The 16,610-nt window shown below is 27.7% G+C and overlaps 2 protein-coding genes across 2 annotated transcripts; one reads left to right on the top strand and one right to left on the bottom strand.

The window, feature by feature from the left end:
• Positions 1-2,245: 2,245 nt before the first annotated feature.
• Hydr1 (abhydrolase domain containing Hydr1) lies at positions 2,246-8,823 on the top strand. Its single transcript, XM_083099097.1, has 7 exons — positions 2,246-3,329; positions 6,757-6,926; positions 7,076-7,286; positions 7,457-7,569; positions 7,723-7,960; positions 8,333-8,498; positions 8,593-8,823. Exons 1-7 carry the CDS (start codon positions 3,231-3,233, stop codon positions 8,763-8,765), a joined length of 1,170 nt encoding a protein of 389 aa, XP_082955223.1. The 5' UTR covers positions 2,246-3,230; the 3' UTR covers positions 8,766-8,823.
• Positions 8,824-12,104: 3,281 nt separating this feature from the next.
• LOC145971621 (lysosomal aspartic protease-like) lies at positions 12,105-16,337 on the bottom strand. The gene is made up of 8 exons (XM_083099502.1): positions 16,170-16,337; positions 15,068-15,303; positions 14,291-14,412; positions 13,958-14,157; positions 13,525-13,647; positions 13,313-13,457; positions 13,019-13,111; positions 12,105-12,927 (listed from the first exon to the last, which is right to left on the bottom strand). Exons 1-8 carry the CDS (start codon positions 16,229-16,231, stop codon positions 12,769-12,771), a joined length of 1,140 nt encoding a protein of 379 aa, XP_082955628.1. The 5' UTR covers positions 16,232-16,337; the 3' UTR covers positions 12,105-12,768.
• Positions 16,338-16,610: the final 273 nt, after the last annotated feature.

The raw sequence follows: 16,610 nt of genomic DNA, 5'->3' as shown, positions 1-16,610 counted from the left end.
CATGTTTGCTGTAATATTTGTATATTTCGATTATAAATTTACATCGACGATTATATATATTTAAAAGTAAAATAGAATTCCAATTTGTTTATGCTTTAAAAAAATTAAGAGATCGAATTTGTTCAGAAATTATATTAAATTGTGTGCTTGTGTATAAAACATGAGATTAGTAGAAGAGATTAATGCCATTGTTAATCTGATATATTCTTTTTCAAGGAAATTTAATTTTTTTGGCTAAGTTTGTGCACTGACTTTGGTTCGCAAATTAAATCCAATAATGGTTGCAAAATCCAATAGTGCAAATAATCCAATAATGGTTTCGTTATACATATAAAAAATCTTCTATAATACTTTAAACTATTTATAATAACTATTTATAATATTTTAAAGTATTGTTTTTATCAGTCAATAATTTGAAAGTGTACTTCTTGTTATTTATTAAAATTATGTATCTGACTGTAAGTTGAATATGTGTAATTTTGGGAAAATTACTAATCTTGATTTTATAATTTTGATTATTTTCTTTTGCAAAAATTATCATATATATTGCACACTATTCTATGTTCCATTATATATAGTGCATTGTATATATTATTATAACATGCTTATAGTATGATAATAATTATGCCTTTATTTTTCAACAGCAAAAAGCACTTGCTGATAATGGCATAATTAATGCTGTGGCATAATTAAATATATATATAAATAACTATTATAATATGCTATAAATGCGATAACAGTTGAAGTTCTTTTATGTTTTTTTGAATTACATTTTGAATTACATTATTATGTAAGCTGCAATTTATAATTTCGTTTAAGCCTCCAATATTTAGAAAACAAAGAATTAATTCCATTTTAAATATCTATTTGCTAATCTAAGATTGACCAAAATAAAAAAAAGTAAAGTGGTATAAAAAAAGATGCATTTCTTTCGCTCTTACGTTCTATCAGTCAATCATTTAAATCTTGTATATCGAACAACATAAAGACATCATTCTCGGATTATAATGCGGACGATGTGTGTTAGTTTATTATAATCGCAAAATGTAAAAGACTGTATTTAATAAAACTATAATTCTTCTTGATATACATATCCTTTCTTATTTCCGTCATTCACTTTCATCTTTCGCTTATCTCTACAACTCAATCATAATGATAAACTGATGCTCATGCTGAGCTAAACTCTTTTGCAAATATTCATTAACAAACGTTACTAGACATAATTCGATAAAATTTTTATATATTGCGGAAATTATCCTACATTGCAATTTGTTGTTGCGAAATAAACGCATGTTTAATTCTAAATACTGAAACGCATTTACGTGATAAACATGAACGAAAAAAATATAATTACAGGAAAATTATCCAAAAATATCTCTAACATGTGTAAATTCGAATATCAGTAATCATTAATTCTCGAGCTAGCAGGTGTTGTTGGTGTGCTATTGCAACGGCATGATGAGAACAAGGAATTCAACAATGCGCGTAAATATCAGCGAGATGTGATAGACCGTCATTGTATGTACGTGGTCAAATCGTCTTGACCTCTATTTGCACGGGCATAATCAGGAATCGTGAATACAACGATATCACGGCAAACGTTATCACGTGTCTACGTGGATGCACACATCATTTGCATGTCATTTTTCTAAATGCAAAATTCACTGTCAAAAACGTATTGATCCTTTTTGAGACGCAAAATTTTTTTTAGATTTGCCAAAACTCCAGTATATATATGCATATAAAAATTCAAATAAATAGATTTATAATAAACTATTGAATAATAATATATAATCAATTAATATATAATATGTCGCAAATAACTCTAATTGTTTAAATTATAAATATTTTATATATATTTGCCTCAATTTATAAAATATTAATATCTTAATATTATAAAAATATTATAAAATTATAAAATTAATATCTTATATAAAAATTAAATTTTATATAAAATACATCTTTATATACATATATGTACATATATAATTTATAAACATGTTTTTGTTGTTTTTTTTTTAATTTGCATAATTATCAATATCACCTAGATAATAAATTTTGTATTAATTTGTCATAATGGTGTATGTTGAATATAAATGTTTTATTAAATTATTAAAATTATAAAGTTTTCATGAAAAAGTGCAACTTGTACAGGGTTCCAGCTTGTACCTATGTACGGCTCTGATACGGTATCATTGCGTAATAGTCCGCATCGCGCTATTACGCACGCGTCGCAAAACATATTCCATACACGTGTACATGTCAGTGGAACGCGCAATTTGTGATTTCGTCGAGAATTTCGTGACTGCCTTTGCTTGTGAATATATTATTAATGGAATATGCTAATATTAAAGAAAATGTTAGACTATAGACATGAAGTTTCTCGCGCGCGTATATGTGTATAGGTAAAAACATTTTCGTAAGCGTTCTTATAAGCGAATGTGAAGTCTGCATAATTGAAAAACACGTGCATTGAATAATTATCACAATTTCTTAAGATTCTATTACTTATTTAAAAGGAAAAAAACGTTGACTGATCTTTCATTGATGTGACATAAAGTGACATTGAATATTTAAAGGAGATAAGAGTATAATTTTTCTATCTCAAAATATATTAAAACAAATTATATTTCTCTCGAATGTGCCACCACGTGCGTTCAGTGGATCATATGGATAAAATAAAACGAAATCTATCTATTTATTTTATAAATTTATATTATCCGATCGCGAAAGCTGATATGCAAAAAGAAATGAATTTATTTCATGTAACGCGAAAAAAAATATGATTTCTCGTTTTTGACGTCATAATTCGTATGATTGCAACAGAATGGAAGAATTTTATAAAAAAAAATAATTTTCGATCAAATATGTATCAAGACTCTGATCGCATCCACTTCCACTTCAATAACGTCGTGCATGCGCAGAACGCTAGACTCATTCACGTGCACGTGATACAAATTTCATTGTCCGATATTTTCCGGTATCTTTATCTTTGTCTTTAATTTGCTGGTATGGTATCGTTTATAAGTCAGTCAATCCAATTATTTGTACGATATTCGCGCGGCAGCGAGACTTCCTTCGCCGGCTTTGACTCACAACTGTCGCTCGTTAAGTGCCGATTATCGACAAGCAAAGTTCGTCGACGGACCTCAGCTCGAGCCCGTCATCTCGCATAGCCTGCCTGCGCTGGCTGAATCGAGTGTCTCTATCAGGTAGTCGCGTGCGCAACGATGGATCTTTTCGAGAACATCCCGTATATTCCCAAGTTGTATTACGGTGCGTTATTGGGAGTCGGTTTTTGTATCTATTATCTCTGCGAGGTCGTCAAGGTGAGTAAAAATACATTATTTAATCTGATAATTAATTGTACTTATTGAAAATTGCTATATCACGAGATATAGATTCGAAAGAGAAAGAAACATGATCGAAAGAGAGAAAGAGAAAGAGAGAGAGAGAGAGGGAGGAAGATTCGATTGATCGCGACATCAATTGTGTTCGATTCGATCCAGAAAGTTTTAAAAACTTTCACTTACATAATGCGTAATTTCGTAAGAGTTCATTTTCGTGGAGAGCATTTACTGAAATTAACCTACTATTCATTAGATTCCGCCTACCTCGCTCAACAGAACGGAAACTTTGTCTTTAATTAAATACAATTGCAATCGTGATGGTTGCGCATGAGCAACAGAAAGATACGTAGATGTCGAGTCAATCTGTCGCATATTTTAAACAGTAAAAAACAATAATAATACAGCAATAAAAACATACGTTTTGCAATCTAACGCAGCATTATTGATTCATTACATAGATTGCTCAAAATTCGATAAATTAAAATAACATCCATGTGTATCTTTTTATTCTTCGCTCATCTCGCATTGAGAATGTTACAGTCACAGCATTATACTTCATGTACTTCACATCTGAAACTAGACAATTTTAATCAAACCTATTTTATCGTGCCTAGATGAGATTTATGCATTATAAATGTTATTCGTAATCGTTTCTTATGGTTGATGGAAATTGGCAGATGAAATAAAAATTGAAAATAAATAGAAAGCGAATTATAACTCTAGCGAATGAAAAAATGCTTTTATATTTTTTGTCAACAATATGAATAATATTATATATATATGTATATATATTCATTGAATATACCATTGAATATACCATTACCAGATATATATTCAATTCGTGTCTAGTATTAGACATGATGCTAAATACAGGCCGCCTGCAAAAATTTTTTTCCGAAGTATAAAAATGAGAATTATTCAGATAGACAGATACGATCAACATTAAGGTCTTGATTTCTATGAAATAATAAAGATGAACGTAATAATGCGGAGAATCATTGAATCTGCATGCGATCTGCAAACTCTGAAATGGAACACATTATTGTTATGCCTTGTGAACGCGCGCGATATATTCATTGACTAAAGAGTCAGAGTAATGTGGTTAAATAGTGTCAGCCAGCGGCACCTTTTATATGCATCAAGATTTATTTGCCCTGAATAGAGAGAACTAATCTTTATGCAAAATGAAATATGTGTGTGTGTGTGTGTGTGTGTGTGTATGTGTGATATATTAACTATTAATTTCATAGACAAAAATTTAAAAATGTAAATAAAATTTATTTAAATAAGTTTTATCTTTTTCAAAGTATAGAATGTTTCTGTTATATAAGCATTTTTTGAAATTTTTCTCATTGAAAAAATCAAATCACATCAATTAAAACACTCTTTAATATAACTTTTGGAATTTTAGAAGTAATTGGGAACGATAACCTCACAGTTTCTTTTTTACGTCTTTATATATTTTGATGTTTCTCATCATTTCTCTAATGGACTTTATAATAGGAAATTTAATATCGATACACACACACACACACACACACACACATATATGTTCTTTATTCTTTTAAAATAATCTTGATTTTGTAGCGACAGCTTGTTATAGCTTATTATTATTGTTACAGCTTGTTATAGCTTAATATTATTGTTACAGCTTGTTATTATCTTCAGAAAACCACCTTATATTGTTTACACGTTATTGGCACGAAAAGAATATAAAATAATGAGATAAGACTAATTACATGGATTTTATTGTATAACTGCTACTGTGTGTTATCAGTTTAAGAATTAAAAAGAAACCACGAATTTAATGATCAAATTATTTAATGTACTTATCTATATTTTTATGTCTTATGTACACGTGTATTAAAGAATATAATGCATAAAAATATCTAATTATTTACATAAAAAATTTATTTTTATGCAAAACAAATTTAAGATAGAGAGCTATTTTTATAGTCAAAATGTTCATATATTATCTGCATATCAATTTTAAAATAAATTCGATATATAGACAGGATTTCCGCGATACGTGTTCAAATTGTCGTACGACCCTCTATAAGCGACAAGGAAAAATGCAATTTATTAATTTGACCTTAAAACTGCGAGGCAGTTGTCCTATACACGCGTCAGCGTAGGCAGGTGAAGTATAATAGTAAGCGCAAAATTGCAACTATATTAGATATAGATACATTAATGATGTGACGATTGAGACATTTTAATTAATAAATTTTATCCTATTAAAGCGATTTGTGTGTATAATGCTAATGTATAATAATAATATAAATCTTAATTTATATTTATTCTTTTTATTTCACTCATATCATATTATTCCCCATAATGTGTGTCTATGAAGCTGGCACGACAATCTACGAATTTCACAAAAATACTAAAAGTTTTGATAGCACTTTTCATATAGTCCTACAGTTTCTGATAAAAATTGAAAAGAGTTCTGTATTTTTAATTTTTATCAGGAACTATAGAACTATGAAAATTGCTATCAGAACTTTTAGGCCAGGTTACATCAACATTATTTTAGATAAGCGATATAAGCGAGACTTAAATATGTATTTATCTCTTTCTTTCTAAATAAAGATAGATATATATATTTAAATCTCCCTAAAATAACATTGGTGCAATTGGGCTTTACTATTTTCTTTTTTTTTATTCTCTTAGATTAGTCGTACCAGCTTCACAAACATCCATGTCGTGAATAATGTGAATAATTCATTTCAAACATAAAGAAAATGCCTTAAGCATATTTTTTTTAAATAACTGCTCCGAAAAAGAACCGTAAATAAGACCGATAAATACTCGGAAAAAAAGTTTACATCTAAATTCTATCGTGTAGATATATATCTACTTATATATATTTATATATTAATATATTAATTAGAGATATGTAATTGAGTACAATTATTATACATAATTTTATATATATAAAAGTATAATATAAGATCTATTTATTATTATATCTTTATAATTATATGTAAATAATATCGAGCAAAAATATCGAGTATAATACTCAGAAACGAAAATCTAAATTCGTTTATATCTTTTACTTGTGAGAAAGTTATAGAGAATCGTTTTTAATTAAATTGAATTTAATTTAAACGCGACAATATAATTATATAATAACAAATGCATTTTCATAATTCATGATTTAGCACAGTTCCCTTGACTTATCGCGCGATTGCTTTTATAAGCGGTAAAATAAATCACACACACACACACACACACACACACACACACACACGATCGCATATAAATTATTCATCAATGAAATTACTTGTCCAATTGTACAATGAATAAAATATAGTTCAATTTTATTATATATCATGCTACCCATATCACATCACACACATACACACATATATGTAAATCAATAAGAAAATTATTACGATTCTAGACACCTTTGCTGGTTTGCGCCGATGGACCATTCCGTTCGTTTTTGGAAGCGAATATTCCACTTGTGCAGAATAAATTCTGGCCGACATTATGGTGCTTCGAATCGCGAGCGCAGACCATTATGGCCAGCATCTTAAGGTCCCGAATATTGCCGTCTATCAAATATCGCAGGTTAGTAAAAAAATTTATTCGCCGACAGAGAAAGAGAGAAAGAAAGAGAGAAATTGTTTTCTAAACTTTTAAACAATATGTAGATGATGTAATCAATCATGCAAAATATATCGAATTTTATTCTGTAATATTGTCTCTATATTATGTAGGGAAATCCTGACTTTGCTCGATGGTGGTGAAGTAGCTTTGGATTGGGCCGAAAAAGATTGTTCCGTTACTTCGCCCATCGTTATCCTTTTACCTGGTCTTACAGGTGGTAGTCAAGCGGAATATATCAAATGCTTGGTATCAGCCGCAAGAAAAATTGGAGTACGATGTGTGATTTTCAACAATAGAGGTTTAGGTGGGATGGAATTGAAGGTAGAGTTTATCCATCACTTATTCATAATCTTACTCATAACTTGAACATATAACTAGATAACTTTATATGTGTGGATGAGAAAAATTGCAATTATTACTTATTATGAGAAAAATAGTCTTTTAATTAAAAATTATTTTCTGTACTAATAAAAATTGTTTGTTGCTTTTAGACCCCACGAACATATTGTGCCGCTAACTATGAGGATTTAAGTGAAGTTATTGAACACGTGAGGAAACTTTACCCTCACGTACTCCTCGGAGCAACCGGAATCTCTATGGGAGGGTAATAATCATATTTCTTAATTTATTTCCAAATTATAAATCTTATAATAATATATACCCCTAATATTTAGAAAAAATATGTAAAATACATTTATAAATTGAATAAAATCACATTCGCGGATATTTTTTCTAAACATTTTTCTGCCATACATAGGTTAGTCTTAGGCAATTATTTAGCACGAGAAGGCTTATCAGCAAGAACGAAATTGAAAGCATGTCTTATTATCTCGGTACCATGGAACGTGTTCGCTGCAGCGAAGAATACCGAAGAAAATTATTTTAATTTAATGCTGAATAAGCATTTAGCTGGTAATCTACGACGCATAGTAGAACGATATCAAACTTCTGATATTGGCCCTTTCAAAAGCATAGATTTTGACACACTCTTAAAAGTAAGTTTTTATTAAATTTAGATATATGAAAAGATCGAACAAAATCAAAAGTTTTTAACTTTTCCAATGTAAACATTTTAAATTTTTGTCAAATTATTTTGACGTATTATTTTACACTATACTGGAAACATAGTAATTTAGGTCTGCCTACTTCTCATTACTGCTGTTTACCGTTATACTATAATTTATATACTTATAATTTTATAAAAAATTATACTTTGATCAATTTTCCGTAAATAACTTTAGAATCTTAATCAAAATGAAATCAGAGATAAATTCGCGATATATATATACTTGCAATCGTTTTCTAGAGACTACTGTGATAAAAAATTGTATTGAACTCATACGTAAATTATTTACTATATTTGACAGAGTCAAACGATAAGAGAATTTGATTCGCATTTTACGGCAAAGCAATTTGGATATAAAAATGTCGATGAGTATTATCGCGATGCGACGCTCGATGATAAGTTGCATCTGATCGAAGTTCCTTCATTGTGTCTCAGCGCGGCGGATGATCCGTTTCAGCCATTGAATGGTAAATGTATAGCGCGACAACAAGATCACTTATAATTTTATAATTTATTATAATTTTTTGTACAATCTTATTCATAATGCCTGTAAATTTTCAGCGATACCTCTAAAGAAAATAAGCAAAACCAAAAACGTGGCCGTAGTGGTGACGTCGCGTGGAGGACATATTGGTTTCCTAGAAGGCGTTTGGCCGGTCAAGGAGGAACAATACATGGGAAAGTTTTTCTCACAATATTTCACGGCGATGTTCACTAGAGATTTCGACTACTAGCAAGATTTAACGCATTTAATTTTTTTCGTATAATAATAAATGATATTCTATACGTTAACATTGATTGCCTCATTATCGTCAAAAGATACATGTTACAATATCGTTTATCTGTTTAATTTTTACGCAAACTGAGTGTGTGATTTTATATAAAATATACTTTAGCTAAAATAATTTTTCATTGCATTTTTATATTACATTGAACAACGTAAAACTTGAAATTAAAGCTATACTTTACTCGATTCGAAAATGTAAATAATTCCAAAATTTTACTATACATTTTATAACTATGTCGTATTAAACGAATTTGATTAATCGCTTATCGAATAAAAGTATTTCCTAATTTTAATAGCGCAATTTTAGCAATAGTAAACACACGAATTTCTGATATATCAATAGTTGTAATAAAAGTTAACTTTGATATAAAAATTTCTATATATATATTATTAATTATTCCATTTTCTCTCCCACATCGTTTTAATATATTAAATTATATCTTTATTATATAACAAAACTAAAAGATCATTTTTTAAATATATTTTTTGTATTATTATTTTTACAACTCGTCTATTTATTACATATTTATATATAAAAAAGCAGTCCGCGCGGATTATTTAAGTCAGGAAAAATTTGGGATGGTACCGATATATCGAACATCTGACTATTATTTCCTTATTGTGCTAATATATAATACAATAAAATATATGACTTGTGCAATTGCGCGTCGATCGTCACAAAGAGCAGCATCACTATCACAAAAAGGCGAAACATTTTTCCAAATTTATTATTACTGAAGTCTCGATCCGTGAAAATTTGAACGACGAGTTCCTTTCAATACGGACACACAGAAAAATATAGTATTGTCGCTTACTAATAGTCATCTTAACACTAACTCTATTTGAGAATAGCGTTATATATGATCACGCGTGCTCCTATATTGAATGCTTGAACGTAAAAAGAACGTGCGCTAAATATTCGAAAACCCCATAGATTTCCATCGATCAATTTAATTCAAATATATCATATGTTGTGTGATCCTGTGCGTATCCTTAGTTAAGAAGGATTAGATTTACATAAATTCATGATTAATAATAAAAAAATAATTCTTTTCAAAGAAAACATTTTATATCGACTAAACAGACAATCATGCATCATTAATTTTACAATAGATAATTTGCAAAAAGTAATATTTAATTAATCGACATTTTCTAATTCTGTCCGGATAATTATATTTATATAATTATAAATTTATATAATTATAAATTACTTTATTTGATGAATTCTTGAGGTTTTAAAGAAAAATAATTATACATAATTTTGAAATATATATTTGAATATCCATTAATTTCATAAATTTTGATATAAACAACTTGATATGTTAGTTTAGAAGTAATATTAATATGGATATTTTAACTTAAGATGCTCTACAAATTTTAAAAATCAATACCATATACATACTTCTATATCATATAATATATAAATTTGAAGAAAATGTAACAATATGAAATTTTGTGAAAGAAATAGTAAATATTTCTAATAAAAAAACATATTTTTTCATTAAAAACGTGTGATAAATTTCTCGAAATAAAATAATTTTCAATAATGAGAAACATTATTATGATAATAACTTAAATACATTATTGATTCTTAAATACATTATTTAAGAATCAATATACATAATAAGATAACATATAATGAGATAAACACATTATAAGATAAACAATTCCAATTCTTGTTATCATTAAAGCAAATATTTTTTAAACGCATAATTGTATTATACATTATTATTATTATTGACTGTTGTATATAATTATTATTATATGCATAGATAGAAATATTATACATTTAAATGAAATGGTGAAAGATTAATGAATAAGATAAACACATAAAATATGTAAAAATACGTATTTTTAAAAATTCATATGTAACAATAGTGTTATTATTGTAATATAAAAGTATGTGTGAAAAATATCTTTCATTAATAATTTGATATATCTTTTTCCAGTTTATACATTGTATTATTATAAAATATATATATATATATATATATATATATATATATATACATAAATATTGTTTTATACAAATATTTCATAATATTTATAGTAAAAATATAATGTCATAATAGAAATGAAATTGTTATGAATGAAATGAATAGATTTACTAAAGGAGTCACAAGAGCTTTTATGCAATGTACCATTCTTGAGCGCGCAAACTTTAGCTTACCTGATTTCATGTACTGTAAATGTTTCCCATTTGAAAATTATAGTCTCGTTATTTTCGTTAAAACGCAATCACATTTACGTAGATTTGGCATTGCAAAAAGTAGAATGCGATCATCACGAAGTAGATCGATTTTTATAAATTCAAAATTTATTATACCGATGTGTAACGCACACATACAATATAATGTATATATGAACTTATCTTTAGTTTCCGTGTCGATCAACGTGAAAAATGTCATGGCCATCACGAGAAAGCGAAAGTGATGTTTTCGAAATTTCTGACAAATTTCTTTCTGTACTCGATTATTAAAGATCTCGTTTATCGACATGCAGTAACGGCTATACGTACAATTGCGTGTAGTAGAAACACATCCGTTCCTATCGATCATTCGAATTTAAAAATATTTTATTTAGCATCTTTTTTTAATTATCAGAAATTGTACTAAAATAAATTATTAAATGTGTGCATGATTAATAAGGAAGCAATCAGCGTTTCGAAAAAATTGATTAGAGTCGACTAGATTACCATGTAACAAATCAACTTAGCAAATGACACTTTACTCGCAAAAATTAGCATTATAATTAGCAATAAAGTCATATCAGCTGCTTTCACAATAAAGTATTTCGCTGAAAATTATTCGAAAATTAAGGCACATATATGTACAAATTATGCAAAAATTCATATTGATGATATATGAAATTTGTCGGTTAATGGTTAGAAAAAATTGAATTTTTTTTCTTATCGAAAACTATAAATATAAATAATTTAAAAAATTGATAATAAAATACACAATAAAATGTGACAAGGAAAGATTTTCTAGATATTTTGATAAATTTTTGTTTTAACTTAGGACACAATCGAGCGTCGACCTTTTGAAAAATTAAAATTATCTTTATTCTATATTTCCTTTTTTATTTACTCAAATAAATAAAACTTATACATTTACTTTCTTTTTTGATCATGTTTGTCTACATATATGTATTGTCTCTCATGTGTATATATAAAACTTTAATAATTTTTGTATACATTTACATATTTATATTTGTATACATTTACATATTTATATTTGTATACATTTACATATTATATGAAATGTGAAATATAATGTTATATACATATATTTATACTATCATCTTATACATGTATCCTATTAATTATACTATCTAATTATACTCTATAATTATATCACATTATACTATATAATAATATTTAATTATACTATATAATGCTACTTAATTATACATATTATATAATAATAGATAGTATAAATATTAATAAATATTATTATCTGGTTTTATCGTTTTATAATAATGAAGAAACTCGTCAAAAGTTTATGCAACAGTATATCTGCTTACGTAATAAAAATTACTTCGTTCTATGTGTGTAATTTTCAATTATAATTCATTTTTAACATGAGTGAGACATGATAGTAAAAAGAAATTATTTAGTTTAATATCACGGTTGTATTACGAAGGATGATACTATATTTGATATAAACTTATTTGTTTTAAAATTTAAAAAATTCATGAAACTATATCAAATCGTTAAAACTATAATTATATTAGTGAAAATCTATGTTATATATCACTCTTTGTTTGATGAATGTTTTTGTAGATTTAAAAAAGAAATTAAAGATATGCACAGTCTTCGAATACCTTTAAGTATCTCGTTAAGTTTGTTATGAACAAAACTCACAAAATATACATAATTGCATATTATGTACATTTTTATTATGTAAAATGTATATATTTTAAAAAGGTGCTAGAAAAATAATTAATATTTATTTTGCCAAAGCAAATCCTATTCGGTCATCCTCCATATCAAACTCGGTGTAATAACGGCCAATAAATGGAACGCCTAGAAGCCAATCAAATTCCTCATGCTGCAAGTCAGCATCCAAAAAGGCGCTCGAACAAAAATCAACACCACTATCTCGGAGCTGTACAGAATTAAATGTATAATGTAAACTTCTCTTAAATATGCTGAAATAATTTAAATAATAATTTAAATAATTTATTTATAGCACTCACATCAATGACGTAATCTTTACCGGTAAGATTGAATGCCTTACCACCCAAAATAAAACTGATTGTAGGTAACTCAGGAATTCGACTGCAGTTCACCTTTAAACAAAAGATAATATTAAATTAATAACTAATAATATTTAATAAACATATTAATTATGTTCAACCAAAACGTGGATTAATGTCGATGTTTATGTTTCATTTGAACGTATCTAATATTCATTTTTATCGCTATATCAACTTTTTATAGCTTTTTATCAAAGGCTATGTGCTTTGTGAAAGATTCAATTATTTACTTACTTCTGTATCTTTACCGAAAGTACCAGATCCAATAATTGCATTAATATATGCCATATCTGAATTTGGTCCAATTATTGCCGGAGTACTTGTATGAACGATAGCTTGGCAGCTTTCATTGCATAGGCTGATATTATTGATTTCAATCCTACAAAACATTAATATTAACGTTAATTTGTTGGAACATGATTAACGTAATTTAAAAAATAACGTACTTATCTATAGTAAATTGCCAGAATCCTTGGCGAGTAAGAGGAATATATGTGAAATCGCCCTCGTAATGAGCATAATCGGAACCACCCAATACAAACTCACCACCTAACTCGGCTGAAGAATTTCTGCACAAATTGCATAATTTTATATCGTAATATGTATGTGTGTGTATGTATGTGTGTATGTATGTACGTGTGTGACAATTAAGATTAAATTTAATATACAAATATAAATACTACTTTAATTTATTATTTATATATTATTATAAATTAAAAAATTAAAATAATATAATACTATATAAATAATAAATTTAATTTATGTATTAATATTAAAATAAATATAAATATATATACAAATATGTAAAATTATATGTGCATATTTATTAAAAACTTTTGTTAGAGATATGCATTGTTCATAAGTATAGAAGATATGAACCTATTTAGATAAAAACTGAAAATGCCTCTCATTAGGCCTTGTTTAACAATGTTGTTCAAGACAGGCGTTACTCCATCGACAGACAGTTTGGAATAAGCCAAGCCCAAGACACCATCATATGGTAAATTTTCAAAATATGTTTGGTTTGACACGCAAGTTATTTCTGCAAATGTTTGGTTCTGAACATGGAGGCCGCCAATCTATATTAAAATTGGTAATGAAATAATATATCGTCATCGCTGTACGAAAAAACTGATTGCTTAAGAAATGTTTAAATTAATCGTGACATTATAGCTTTAACTGAATTGGATTGTATGTTTAATGATGACTTACATTCACTATATCAGTAGAGAAGATTCCATATATACCCTCGTTAAGAGTAATGTCTAACTTAAACAGAGTATTATTTGCTATATATGTGCTGGATTTTCTATGATCATATTGGAGATGTGATACTGTAAAGCATATTCAGTAATATTACAAATTAACAATATTAAAAAAAATTTTTAATAGAGATATTGTCTTTTTAAATTTAATAATTAGGGATTTGACTTAAATAATTAAATATTAAATCGAAATTGATACATAAGAGCCACAGTGCGGTAGTTGGAGCGCAGAGAAGAAACATCATCTCTTTCCTTTTTTTATTATTAGTTTATTACAAAACTTAAATTACAACAACAAAAGGCACCTCTTGTTGTTGTAATTTAAGTTTTGTAATAAACTAATAATAAAAGAGAAGGAGGTGTTGTTTCTTCTCTGCGCTCCAACTACCACATTGTGGCTTTTATCAATTTCGATTTAATTGTCTTTTTAATCTATAATAAATATACAATTCTTTTATAAATTATTATATATGTATATGTAAATGTGTATATATATTATTGCAAGATTGTTGAACAGAATCCATTTTGTACAATAAAATCCTTGAAATAATAGGACGGACATTGTATGATACACACACATACACACACACATACTTGCAAATATATACGTATAAAATGAATATTTACATTTGATATGACTATATATATATATATATATATATATATATATATATATATATAGTAGATATTTGCATATACTCTTATACACAAACAAATTACTTACAACAAGCAGGGACGCTGCACATTTTGGACGTTATCCAAAAATCAGAGGAACCAGGATTAAACACAATTGTAAAATTCTGCGGAGGAGTTCCAATGGTAATATTGCCAGTGTGCAGTAGGTCTCGGTAATTTAAAAGTACTGCAGGAAAATCATTATTTATTGAAAGATATTCTTCCAAGTCGTTGTCAACTTTTCTCAAAGATTGTTGAACCAAATCCTTCTTGTGCAATGAAATCCTTGAAATAATAAAATGGATTCTATGATACACGCGCGCGCGCACGCACACACACACACACACACACACATATACATATACTTGCAAACATATATGTATAAAATGAATATTTACATTTGATATGACTAGTAGATATTTGCAGAACAAACATAAGTCATAAAAGTCTGCACAAATTTAAACATCTTAGAAATCAACATATTTACATTATAAGCCCATTTAAATATAATTATATTGGATATGTTTACTAACTCGATGATTTTTCTAAATTATATGATCTTCGTATTGCATATATATCTCTAAAGTAATATTTAATTTGTAACCCAGTTTTTTATATATATAAGTAAAGTCATTATAAGTAAACGAACATTGATATTTAGTTAACGAATATTTTACATGTAATTTTACATAGAGAAATAATTTAAAAGCAAGTAACTGTATCAAGTATTAAAAATAGGATACAATGAATGTCAGGTAAATAAGTAATACAAAGCAACTTCCTATACCTATAGTCGATCTGCTAACGCGTGAAAAAATAGTGTATAGAAATGTTTTGATTACCTCCAATCACGATATTTACATCAGCAATCGTCGTTTAAATGTAGATAAAAGCAAGATGGACAAAAGAACGTTACGAAAGAACAAAGAATCACATTTTTAAAAATATTATTTTTCATCTACTTTTCAACTAATAAATAAAATATATGTTTTGGCCAACGAAATTTCACCTAATTTATATTGAAGCATTAATTGCATTTGCATAAGCCACGCGGTTAATCCAAGAAATCGTATGCGATTATGAGAAAAAAATCGATCTCCAATTTCGATATTTATCATGCTAATATATAATATAATAAAATATGTACTGACTTGTGCAATTGCGCATCAGTCGTCACAAGAAGCACCGTCGCTATCACAAACAAGCGAAACATATTTCCAAATTTATTATTACTGAAGTCTCGATTTGTGAAAATTTGAACGACGAGTTTCTTTCAACGCCTTATGGCCGAATACACAGAACAATAAAGTGTTGTCGCTTACTAACACCCCTCTTGACACTGTACCGATATTCGAGAGTAGCATTATACAGGGTGAGTCTGATAAAACGTCCATCGTGTTTTTCTCGAAAACGGTAAGAGATACGTAGAAGACATCCATTATGAAAATTGTAGGATAAGTAGGGGCACATACTTTGATGACCTTGAATAACCTTGAATGTCCGTTTTTCACATCAAGAATTAATAAAAAATTTTTTTTTAAATAGAAAGGGGTACTTTGTAGTCACTCTATCGATAGTACTCAATGAGCTTA

The sequence above is a fragment of the Camponotus vicinus genome, unplaced genomic scaffold (genome assembly GCF_025532165.1).
Source record: "Camponotus vicinus isolate PSW18456_S1 unplaced genomic scaffold, iyCamVici1.0 SCAF_5, whole genome shotgun sequence".
NCBI classification, from domain to species: Eukaryota; Metazoa; Arthropoda; class Insecta; order Hymenoptera; family Formicidae; genus Camponotus; species Camponotus vicinus.
Note: the sequence above shows the minus strand (reverse complement) of the source record. Positions and strands in the feature narration are given on the sequence as shown.